This window comes from Ochotona princeps, chromosome 20, assembly GCF_030435755.1.
Source record: "Ochotona princeps isolate mOchPri1 chromosome 20, mOchPri1.hap1, whole genome shotgun sequence".
Taxonomy (NCBI): Eukaryota; Metazoa; Chordata; class Mammalia; order Lagomorpha; family Ochotonidae; genus Ochotona; species Ochotona princeps.
In genome coordinates this window covers 23,926,948-23,939,701 of record NC_080851.1, presented here as the reverse complement: position 1 = coordinate 23,939,701, position 12,754 = coordinate 23,926,948, and the positions used below count along the sequence as shown (strand labels likewise).

The 12,754-nt window shown below is 42.5% G+C and overlaps 1 protein-coding gene across 2 annotated transcripts; it reads left to right on the top strand.

The window, feature by feature from the left end:
- The first annotated feature begins 793 nt into the window (after window positions 1-793).
- PPP1R17 (protein phosphatase 1 regulatory subunit 17) lies at window positions 794-12,337 on the top strand. 2 transcript variants are annotated; one of them, XM_004582388.2, is made up of 4 exons: window positions 794-875; window positions 4,898-5,050; window positions 6,684-6,836; window positions 12,258-12,337. In XM_004582388.2, the coding sequence occupies exons 1-4, from the start codon at window positions 794-796 to the stop codon at window positions 12,335-12,337; spliced, it is 468 nt and encodes a 155-aa protein (XP_004582445.2). The 2 variants fall into 2 exon arrangements, with proteins under 2 accessions (XP_004582445.2, XP_004582446.2); XM_004582389.2 differs by lacking the exon at window positions 4,898-5,050.
- The last annotated feature ends 417 nt before the right edge of the window (window positions 12,338-12,754 follow it).

Here is a 12,754-nt window from a genome sequence, read left to right as displayed (position 1 = left end):
TCATCCATAAAACGTAGAATGTAGGAATCCCCAGAGGAGAGGATCAACTCCCATGCTTCTTGCTGAGATACAGTACATGTCCACTCTGGATTTGTACCCTTCTGGGGCAATGACCATAACTCACAGCCCTGGCCACGTCAATGTATTTATGGTCCAGGAAAGATAAGGGGTGGGGGAGGGGAACAGACAGGGGTCTCCAGGAAGAAAACAATAAAAATCCATTCAAGTGCCAGAGTGTTTCCTCCCACCATCCTAATGTGCTGGGAAAGACAGTCTCATTATCTTTAATGACAGAATGCGATAGTACAAACCAGAGCAAGGTAATGCTTGCTCTTGACTCCAATGGGAGTCTGACAAACCATGTCTGGTGCTGGACTCACACAGCTTCAGGTGCCTCACCTACAAAGCAATATCCTACTTTGCAGAGCTCAGTGAAGAAAATAAAGGCAAGGAAGAGTCAAGATTTTTTGTAACTCTCCTAACTCATTTCTAATTCAGACCTGCTTGTTAGTCATCCTGAAACTCCCAAAGTGCCTCTGAGAGAGGCCAAATATGAATATTTGATACATGACAATGATCAATAATTGTGTCATTTCCTTTTGGCTTAGATCTCAAGTTCAAAACTTCTAGTAGTCAACCATAGAAAGCAGGATCAAATGGGGGACTCCATCAGGAAGGACTCAAACATATTTGAATATGTCAAGTGAAAGAGTGAGAGAAAAGCATACTTAAGGACTGTTTCATTTCCTTCCATGAGGCTGCAGGAGAAGCACACACACTCTGTTCTTTTTTGATGATGTCCATGGAGCCAATGCAGCCACTGGAGCTCTCAGAAGACAGGCTGGATGTGTTGGACCCACGCTGCAACCACTTAGGTAAGTCTCCATGGTGACTGTCATGAGTGGAAATCAGAAAGGGGACATCTCCACCATTCAGCGTATGGGCAAGTTAGAGCCCCTGAAACCTGAGAATCCGTGCCTTCTGGTGACAGCCAACACCAGATGGACCGGCAAACAGCCAAGGGCTGTGGGGTCTGCCTTGGAAATAGGAGCTGAAGCATGGAGAAAAGCTCATTAGGGTTGTGGTGAGGGGCGCGGTCCTCTTTTGTTGGAGTCTGATAGAGTCCCAGACAGAGCATTTTTGAGGCAATAAGTGGAACATGACAGTATAGCTTGTTTCCAGTATTTTCCCAGCACACTAACATCCCATGCACACTGCCAATAAAATATTTCAAATATCTCTTTTTGCCTATCAAGACAGAATTTTAAATAGCATTTTCCTGGTTTATTGTCAATCTGTTTCCTTTCCAGAACTGACTTTTTACATAACCTTTGTAATGAAAATACCAGAAACATTTCTGCCTCTACCCATTTCTAAAAATGAGACACTCAGACTTTTGATGGATATGCCTTTTGCATATTCATAGTTTTTGTTGATGCCTCTCCGATTATAACTCTCCTTCTCTCTCCCCTCTCCCCACTTCCCATCAAGATATTTTATGCTCCAAGATTTCTTCAAAAACAAGGAAAAGTGCCATCAAAGTAAAAGTCAACGTTGAAGCCAGTGGCTTCCTCTCTGTGCTATGCACTGGGTGGCACCTTGAGGTCAAAGGGGTGGCTTGCAGGAGGTCCACATTCAGCCTTGACCTGCTTGGTTTCCACAGTCAGACAGTACCCATCCTAGGCACTACCTGCTCATGCATTCATGAATTTACAAGTGACTGTGATGTGCATAACGTAGGGCAGCATTAACTGTGATCTCTCTCTCTTTCTCTCTCATTCTCTCTCTCCCTCTCCCTCTCTCTCTCTTTCTCTCTCCCACACACACAATTTGAAAACAGATTTTTTCAGCCAACAGTAGGAAACAGTTGTGAGGATTCTATTCTGACCCCATACTTGCCAGTCATGTACCACTCAGTCTGGCTTCCCAGGCCTTCCCTTCAAATTGGAGAGAATAGGATGCTGCTCTTAGAGGCTGGGTATAGGAAAACAGTGAGATCATATGTTTAAGGATTATACTTCGATTTAAGCATTGGTAAAGTACAAGTGGGGAAGATTTACACAGGTATTGCTCCATCTCACATGGGGAAATATTGTGAAACCATCTCATCTATACTCTAAGTTCCCATCTCACTTCCTGATTTGTTTGTGAACTTTATACCACATAGTCTCATGACTTAAACACAGGATGATCTCAGTAAATGTTTATGAAGTTGAGATGATTAAATTAAATTATCAGAATATTCCATATAAAATATTTATTGCTAGGAAATGTGGCTGAGAAGAGTAATAACTTAATTTTGATTTGTAGTGTATAATAATCTTGAGATGATACAGGCTTAATTATAAATGAATATTAACTGTTCCTGAAAGATTCTTTATGCATGTTGAGACTTTTTTGATCTTCCAGATATAAAGTCCAGTGACCCATAAGCCATCTGAAGTCAAGACCATTTCTTGGTCTTCTTTGTATTTCTAGAGTCCAGCACAGATCCTGATACAAAGCTGAAATAAACGTGTGCAGTAACTGGTAGGGACCCTCTTTTTTCTATCTAGGGCCTTTTACATAGTGAGAACAACATTCACCGGTCATACAAAATGATCAGCTTTAGAAAACAGCCTGCTGGGCCTAGCAGAGTAGCCTAACAGCTAAAGTCCTGGCCTTACATGCGCCAGGATCCCGTTTGGGCACTGGTTGTAATGCTGGCAGCCCCGCTTCCCGATAACTCCCTGCTTGTGGCCTGGGAAAGCAGTCAAAGACAGCCCAAAGCCTTGGGACCCTGCACACATATGGGAGATCCAGAAGAGGTGCTGGCTTCAGATCAGTGCAGCTCTGGCCATTGTGGTCGCCTGGGGAGTGAATTAACGGACAGGAGATTTTCCTCTCTGTCCCTCCTCCTCTCTGTATATCTGACTTTCTAATAAAAACAAAATAAATCTTAAAAAAAAGAAAAAAATAGCCTGCCATAGATATATTGAATTTTGAGTCCTGCCTATTTGCCTTGGCAAAGCCAGAGACTAATATCATGGGCCTTAGATGGCCTTACATTCCCTGCCCTTGAATGAATGAAGAACTGAATGAATGATATAGGTTATGTTTAGATCTTCAAAACTTAAGCATAATGGCTGACACATTTAATCTTCAATATATTAAAGAAATGTACCTAAATGTTAGAAAACAAGAGAGTTGTTCAGGGAGAAGGGAGAAAGAAGAGGAAGGAGCTGAGGGGAAAGGTCAAATTAATCTAAGTTTCCCAACCTTTATTCATATTGGTAAATATAGCTACATTGGACCATGATTATTCCAGAGAAGATGAATAATTTGTCTTGTGGGTTCTTTATTCCACCAGAACAATTCCTGGTACTAAATATATGTGAGTCCACTCGTTCAAGCACATGCTCGGTATTTATTCATTGCTATTAAGGACACAAAAAATAAAATATTTGGTCCTTAGAGAGGACAAAGAACAAATATTTAGAACTAGTCAGATCGGTGTTACCTGTGGATATTTAGAAATTGAGAAAGGACACCTGGGACTGGTCTTCAAATAAATTATGAAAAAGAGGTGGGGGAACTGGAATGATGACTCAATGGCTAAACTCCCCTTGCAAGTCCTGGGATCACATATGGGTCCTGGTTCGTGCCCCAGCTCCTCCACTTCCCATCCAGCTCCCTGTTTATGGCCTAGGAAAACAGTGCCTTAGACACCTGCACCCACTTGGGGGGCCTGGAAGAGGCTCCTGGTTTCTGGCTTCAGATCATCTCAGCTCCAGCAGTTGCGGCTAGTCAAGGAGTGGACCATCAAATGGATGATCTTTCTTTCTGTCCTCCTTGTTTCCATATATCTGGTCTGCCTTTCCAATAAAAACAAATCTTAAAAAAAAAAAAAAAAAGAAAAATTGTGAAGGTGGGCTTTCCTCTGGGACAGGTGGAAGATTTGGAGTGACTAATGGCAGAACATCAAATGTAGCAGGCATTTGCAAACATTAATACATTTTAGTTGTCACACATTGCTATGTAATATTTACTACCACTTAAATAATGAGGAAAATATTAACATTTCTAGAAATTAAAACCCAGGTTCTTCACCCTATTCTCACTGGAAGGAAAGGCATTGGGAGATGAAATGCAGAAAGGAGGTAATCTTTAATCTGTGAAAAGGTGCTGTTTTAGAACAGTGAGCAGAGAAGCCCACAGAAAAACAGCTTACATGAAAGCAGGGAGGTAGAGCCAGACTGGATTCCTGTTACAGCTGCTAATGGGCATGCAGTAATATCCTGGCTTCAAAAGCTCTGGTGAAGACATGCAAACAACTTAGGAAAGTGAAGAGAAGAATAAAGAGAGAACAAGATGCTGAGATGGGATTGGCAAATGAGAGTGTAGCAAAGCCTGGTGGCATTGAGAAGGCCAAGGCTGATGCCCAGGTGGGACTCAGCAGCCACACTTGAGGCAAGTGAAGGATCCGCTACAAACTCCAGGGAACAATTCCAGACCAAGGGAGCTTCAGGTTCCATACTGACCCATGGAGTCACCAAGGAAGTTGAGGAACATCAGCACAGCGAATCTGTCTCTGTATCAGTCAGTTAATTCAGCCCCAACCTGTGGCTTGCCTGATGGTAGTTTTAAGTTCCTTTTCAGATTGATGACCACCTATTTGAGTTCTTTTAATCTGCTATTTTGCTGAATTCTGGTTTTTCACTTTATCCCATGTAGTCATGCAAGGCTACTAAAGTCTGCTGTGGAAGAAAGCAAAATAACACTTCTTTTTCAGACCAAGTGGTGTTTGCCCTTGTCATCATCAAGTATAATCAGAAACCAACTTGTTTGTGACCAGCCTCTTGCTCACGTTATATTCTCATTTTCTTTGTCTAAATTCTCATCTTCCTATCTAAATCAGATGACCTTTCGGACCAGTTCATCAAAGACTGTGATCTCAAAAAGAAGCCAAGAAAAGGGAAAAACGGACAGACTACTCTGAATGTCGAGTCAGACCAAAAAAAACCAAGGAGGAAAGATACCCCAGCCCTGCACATCCCACCCTTTATACCAGGTAACAGATGATGGGGTTGGTTTGCAGAGCTCAAAAGGGGCAAAGGAGGAGAGGATGCTGGATCTCATTGGCCTTACAAATATTTCTTTAAATATCTGGATATTTGAATTTTTAAATATTTATATCCTAATAAAATCAATATTTGAAGCATAATGCAATATATTTTTCACTCATCAGTAATGATCTTCGGGGAGTACAAGAGACCAAACACTTGGGGCAGGCTTGCGGCAGTTCCTCCATCACCCATCCATAGTCGGCAGGAGCATCAGTAGCCATTAGGTTTGGGTGACAGAGAGAAGGGAGGATTGACAGGGAGATTCCATCCATCTCAGGGCTTCACCCAGCTACAGGAGGCTGGGAAACATAGCCTGCCTCTCTGCCCAGAAGAAAAACAAAATAGCCTGGTGAACTACTAGCTTAGATCTACAACACCCCTGCATGTGATCTGTCACGTTCTCAAAAGTTGTGTTGCATTTTCCTTTTGTCCTTCACTCCTGGTCCCTTCTTTATGTCTTTGCTGCTCACAATACTTTGAGGGGTATCAGACAAATAGAACACAAATCTTTCTCAGAAGGAACTTCCAAGTTTATTTTTAAAAAAAAAAAAAAGACCACCAGTACATAAAGAGTTAAATATGCTGGGACAGGCGGGGGCAGTGGAGTGGAAGCAGTATCAAAATGGAGATCTTGGGGCCCAGTTCGCAATAGTGCAGTGGTTAAAGTCCTCGCCTTGCACGTGCCTGGATCCCGTATGGGCACTGGTTCTAATCCCGGCAGCCCCAATTCCCGTCCAGCTCTCTGCCTTTGGCCTGGGAAAGCAGTCGAGGATGACCCAAAGCCTTGGGATCCTATTCCCACGTGGGAGACCCAGAAAAAGCTCCTGGCTCCTGGTTTCAGACTGGCTCAGCTCCAGTCATTGCGGCCACTTGGGGAGTGAACCCTCAGATGGAAGATCTTTCTCTCTGTCTCTACTCCTCTCTGTATATCCGCCTTTCTAATAAAAATAAATAAATCTTTAAAAAATGGAGATCTTTGGACAGGGACCACAAGGGCTGAGCTTGAGTACTAAATTGTGGAAAATGTTTATAGGAGAGGCCATTTATGGAGTTATTAAGTGTGAAAACATTTTCAGCTGTGAATGGAGGTGAGAAGCAGGTGGGTCGACACAGAGCAGTAATGAAGATCTCAGGGCACAAGTGTGTAGCTCATCTCTTGTAGAACAGCAAGGCACTCTCAGACTGGAGAGAGTGGGCTTTGCAGGGAGAGAAACTTGGGCTCAATCCCCACATGGCCCTAGTGAGCTGCATGACCTTGGACACACTTCTCAACCTCACTCAGCCTCACTCTGCTTAAATAGGTGGGAGGAATATTCAATTTTTCAGTTTTGTGAGTCAAAAAATCAGTTCCGTCATGGAAAGAAAAGCCTTTAGGTAGAGGATGTCCCTAGTGTAGCCTCAATAAAAACTATTCTTACTAAAAATGCTTTTTTTGTTATTATTGAAACAAGATTACAAAGTCATTAACTGCTCCCACCAGGTGTATGTGCAAATATGTATAAATACACATTCCTCACACTCATGTGTTTGGCATGTATGCTTGACCTTGTGTCCTTCTCTGTTCCCCAAACACCACAGGGGTGATATCAGAACACTTGATTAAAAGGTATGATGTTCAAGAGAGACATCCAAAGAATAAAATGAGCACAGCTCCTCATAATGCTGATCTGGACCAGCAAAAACCCAGGAGAAAAGACACACCTGCCCTGCACATGTCTCCCTTCGAGTCAGGTAAGAGTAAAAGCAGCATGATTGCAAGGGATAGTGTGAGGAGCTTTGCCACCTGGAGGTGCCAGGGGTATGACCTCTGTTCTTGCTCATTATCCCAGTCTCCTGGTGAGAAAGCACATTTCTTGGTTTTCAGAAAGCAGATTTCTTGGTTTGTTGTTGTTGGTAGCTCCTTGAAGACTGATCTGGGATGAGTCAGAGCAGAGTTGGTCCAATTCTCTGAGTCAGTGAAATAGAAATGTCAGTGGGCCCCTGAGATAGGTTGAAATACCCTCTTACCCAGGATTCTGTGAGTTGTGCATCCTAAGGCTATTGACCAATTATACTCAAGATGCCTGGAAAAAATGACCAGTCTCAAAGACAGGAGTGGAGGGAGAGAGAATAAGAGCTGTGGGAATTTGGGCAATTATCTTAATCGGTGCCAAAGCAAACAAACAAAAACTTACTGAACTATGTGCACAACCATGGGTGCAGGGAAACCATGAATAAGTATTGAGTTTGCCCCCCAAAAGTTTGGGGAATGAAGACAGGTGAACTTATGGCTTAACATGGTATGTGAACATGTTGATTGTGAATTATGGTTTGGACGTTGAGCATTATAAGAAACTAGAAGGAGGACTTTGGGGAGAAGATGCGACTTGGCAGCTATTGTCAGGCCACTTTTCCCCATCATTGCATTTAATAAAAATTTTCCAGGTTCAGAAGAGAAAAACAGATCACAAGGGCGCCAGTGGTGGTAGAAGAACAAGTTCCAGGTTCCTGGGGCTCATGTTCTTATATTCCTCTTACCTTTTACCCTTTTCCTCTCTTCCAACCCCTTTTTTTCTGCATTCATCCTTCATTTTCCTCATTTACCATATATCAACATGAATGGTAGGCATGTGACCCCACCTGGTCATGTTCAAGGATCTCTCGCTCAATCACACACACATACCTAAAGAACGGCCTTACTGACCACTGCCTACTTGCAAGTTTCTGAGTTAATACAGAAATGCTGAACAATCCAGTCCTCAAACATCTTCATTTTCTTGACATATATTATTGAGTGTATCTTATGTTCCAGGCACTGGAACTAAAATAAAGTCCATAATCACAGATAAATGCCAGAATATCCACTGGGCATAATTGCTGTGAGAAGAGAAGCTGATCTATTTGCCATATAATTTTTTCCCTATTAGTCCATACTGTCTACCATATGGGAAATGCTACCTTAAAACTGTTTAAAACTTGAACCTACCTTTTTTTTGTCTCTGTCAAAAGATTGTTGTCTTCACTTTGAACGAGAAGTGGAGGCGTAGGCATTTCATTCATCCCTGAACCATGTAATCAGTCTCAAAGGATGCAGTCCAATGTATGAAACCTATAGCAGCGTTCCTGGCATAGTGAGAGCCTTCAGTATACTTGAGTTCCACTCTGTTGTCTTGTCAATCTTCTACTCTCTAAGTCAAACCATTTCAGAGCGTGACAATGGTACCACAGTGATCTGGCTTTCTCATAGAAACCTGCTGATTCCAGGAACTGCTGACAATGTTAAATGCTGTTCATCCTGCCATGGATACTGCCTACATCTCAATCCCTACCTCCTAAGAGAGCAACTTTGCTATCAAATGAAAAATGCCTCTCAAACAATGCAGAGTCTATAGGAGCTGAAGGGGAAGAGGGGCATGGTATATCTATACTCTACAGACATTGTGGAATTCCTTGAATCAGCAAGTCTCTGTGTCTTAACTGTGTGCAATTACAGATATTGTGGTATGATTCTAGGTTTTATTAGCATATTAACTGAAGCACTTTATTTCTGAAGAGGCTTTTAGTATCTAAAGATTTGGCAGTCATTGAAATGCTAGTTAAACTGACAAGGACAGAGCTTTCAGCAGATGTTCAGAAAGACCCAGATTGGTTCCGAAAACGGTAGTGAGAGGCACTCACAGACAAAAGCACAGTGAACACACCTCATCCCCCAGCCCCTGGCAAGTGAGAACCAGACGAACAGGCACTCTGTCTTCTCAAGCTCTTGGTACCTAACTTCATTCCCCTGAGTTAGTGAGATGATTTGATAGGTTCCAACTGCCAAGCAGCCCTTCAATGGAGAGTCATTTAAGCCGTCCTTACCAGCCCTGGGCTTGCTAACCAACATGGTCCACTATTGCCAGGGGACAAGGCTTGGTAACTTGGGAGCACTGTTTATGATTGCTCCCATCTGGATAGTAAGAGTCCTTAGGAAAGAAAGAAATGTAGTCAGTAGCAAAAGGAACTAGGCTAAGTAAAAACTAATGAGACCAGAAGCACTGGCTGAGGAGCTCTGAGCATGTTTGCAGCTTGGGAATGATTTACAAAAAAAAAAAAAAAAGAGGAGTCATTGTGTCCCTGGAAAGTGACACCTCTTCTACCCAGCTGGAGATAGAGTTTAGACCCTAGTGGGGTTTATTATTACAGATGATGCGTACAGCCTGGCTTCCTCTGGTGGGAGCACATGTCTGCATTGTAGATGACTCCTTTTAGATGGTGCTGAGGGTGGATCACACTTGCTCTAAAATGGCTTGTTGCAAAAGTGATCAGTCCTTAGAGAACTTGTACCAGCACCAGGGTTTTACAAACAGCCAAGTTCCCTAAAGTTTCCCATATAGAAAGGAGAAGAAAGGAAGAAATGTCATTTCTTAAATTCCTGCTTATTCCAATTCTGGTGCCATATGTTAGAATGTCTCCTGAGGACCTTGTAGGGAAGGAGGTGTATTACTATCCAGCGATTCCAGGCTATGAAAAATGATTTAGCACAAGTTCATGTTCTGAGCTGGCTGGAGCAAAAAAAAGATAGGTGGACCTAAGCCTAGCTCAGCATCACATCCTACAGAAGACAGATTATCTTTTCTTCAGTTTTACATGTGAACGCAATGAGGATCAGGTGGGTTCAACGACCTGATCAATGCTAGGTGGTCACCAAGCTTTTTTGGCTCTAAACTCTACACTCCAACAACCAACTCTCACTCCCCCTGAAAGAACAGGAAGATCAGGAGAGAATCAAGCCAGAGCACTGTTTTTCAAAAATGGATGTCTCACGACTACCAGTGCATCAGGTGCATGTAGACATCCTAAGTGAAGGCTCAGCCAAGTGATGGTATCCAGGAAGTGAGTCTGATGAGCTGCCATAGATTTTTTTTTAGTCTAAGACATTAAATTTAATGCATATGCATATTAACATAAAACTGCATCCACTTTGCTGTGCCTATGCATAGCCCAGCCCACTCTGGGATGGGCTGACCTTGATCATTAAAAAACTTCAGTTTCTGAAATCCTAGGGCTTTTTCTGTGTGTGCATGTAGTGGAGAAGGGCAGATTTTCACATGAGTAGGTTTTAGTGGTACTCAAAGTAACCAGGAAGTTGGCCAGGCTCTGGGAACTAAAAGGCCTGCTTAGGTTGAGCCAAGCCAGATTTGATTTCACTTAAAGAGAGATCAAGCAAAGATGAAGAGAAAGTCTGGGGTCACAGCAGAACTATCTCTATGATCACCCACTATATTAGCCTTAATGCCAAGTGAAAATGCACACCTCTATGCGGCTGATACAAGACCGAGAAAATATCTCCCATTGCATTTCATAAGTGATTTATGCAGTAGCCTGATTTTAGCCAGACTCTTGAAATTGTTTTCTTCTCCTCCAATAAATATCAGTTAATTAGTAGAGAATCCATCTGAATAAACCAGAAACTGAAGCAAATGAATAGTCATTCAGATCAACATAGTTTTCATTAATTTGCTGCTGTTGAATGGACTCCAGTGTCGTAGAAAGGCCTCTTGTGGTGCACAGCTTCTCTCCCTCCCGCTTAGAGCTTTCTGAAATGCTTCATGTATTCAAAGGTCTCTAATTGAGAGAAGCAGGGGGAGAGAATGGGAAACAAAACTGGCTGGCTGGAGTGAGATGAGACAAATCATGGGGGATTGGACTGGAATCATAGCTTCCTTTGTCCTTTCATTAAAACGATCCACTTCACACTTCACATCCCACCCCCGAACCTCTGTGGCTGATGTTTTCTGGGCTTCTCAGTTGAGAAAATTGTGCTCAGAATTCTGAATTCCACAAAGTGGTTAACTTTGTTTAAATTTTTATTTTGGAGTTTATAATGTAGTATACATGCATACATATAAAAAAAACTCCCTGGGAATAGTTAGACAATAAGAACAAGCTAATGTCATAGAGCAATAACCATATTAATGAAAGGTAAAAATTCTCATATTGCCCCAGTAGTTTCCTGATCTAAGAATGATTTTTCTTGTTGTTATTATTTTTTTGTTTTCAAAATTCCATTCCCCCACACCAACCCCATCCCAACCCACCCCTATGCCCGAGAATGATTTTTTAAGAGCAAGACAAAAAACTCCACACCCAGGCACAGACACTACCAACAACAGCAACGCCCAGTAATTATATCTGGAAGGATGAGCAGAGAATTAGAATACTCCATGACAAGTACTGGAGACTTTTCATATGAAGGATACATAAGAATGTAAACAGAAAATTCTCAGCTTTCTAAAGCTGAATGTATGACCAAATGGATGAAAATCAGATTCAAAGAACTTCAAAAACAGGTACTTCGGCAGCCCAAGAGATGTAGAGACTTTTCATCTTGCCTAGATGTTAAGCACAAAACCACTGAACATCTTTCAATTTTCAGGAAAGGGTATTTAAATCCTCCTGAAAAAGAAAAAAAATCTGTAAAATCATGTCCCTGAAATCATTAATCATAAAAATATAATAATAACCTCATTACACTTTCCTTACTTATTCATTTGGCCCTGGCTCTGACCCCTGTGAATTTTATCATCCATAGGCACTAAAATTTGCAAATAGATCCAGAGCTTAAGCTTAATATTTTCCCCAGCTGTTAGTAAAAAGCATTTCAGTTAGATTTCTGTAAAGCTCACAGGTTCTTTTCAAAAAGAAAATTAGCTTGCAAATTAGGAAAGGAAGGAAAAACTGACACGGAGCTGTTGGCTAGTGCGGTTTATGGTGCACATTTTGTGGTATACAGCCTTTCATAATGAGTAGCGGGAGAAAACTTAGGTGGTAGCTTGAGAGAGAGAGAGAGAGAGAGAGAGAGAGAGAGAGAGAGAGAGAGAGAGAGGCTGAACTGGGAGCCTCAGTCGTGGGCACCACAACCTGCCCACTTTCCAGAGCACAACTCCCATAGAGAAGAGGATAAAGATTGCCAAACTCCAAGTTTGTGCATACCCAGAGCATTGTCCCCATTGAACACTTCTGGGGAAAAATGAACTACACCCCCTGCATCCCACCCAGCTACTTTCATCTCAGTGCAAACCCCAAGGTGTCTCTGGGTTGCAACGCTCCTGTGTGCTATACCTGCACTGCAAGGCTGACTAATACTTTCCTTGGAGGCTCCTAATTGCATCTCTGTGCTTTGTTTTACAGGGGTGAGGCTGCTCCAGGAAGAGAGGCCCAAAGTGATCCTGGAAGATGACGAAAAGGAGGGTGACAAGATAGCTATTTAAAGAGATTTCCCCTAAGACCCCTTGTAAATAGGTTAGATTGGTTCCCTGCGGAGAACCAGGGAAAAAATAGACTTGTTCCTGCTCTCATTTTGTGCTAGTCAGACTTCAAGATCCAGACACTGCTTCCCCTGGAGACAGCTGACACCAGATTGCCAGTCACCGACTCGTCTCTCTTTCCTTCCTGCAGTCTTGTTTCTATTCCCACTTCTTGAATTTTCATTTTCCAAATCAGTGTAAATGGAATAGATCATCCTTAATTAGACGGTACCAGGGAAAGATGGGGGATTCAGTTTTGGCATCTTCTGGACCAGCTCATGGAGCATGGACCCCAGATCCAGATGACTCAGAGATGCTTTCCTTCTCAGGCTTTGCTGCTGGGAAGACCTTGACTGGTGAAGGGTCTCCCTGCTGCCCATG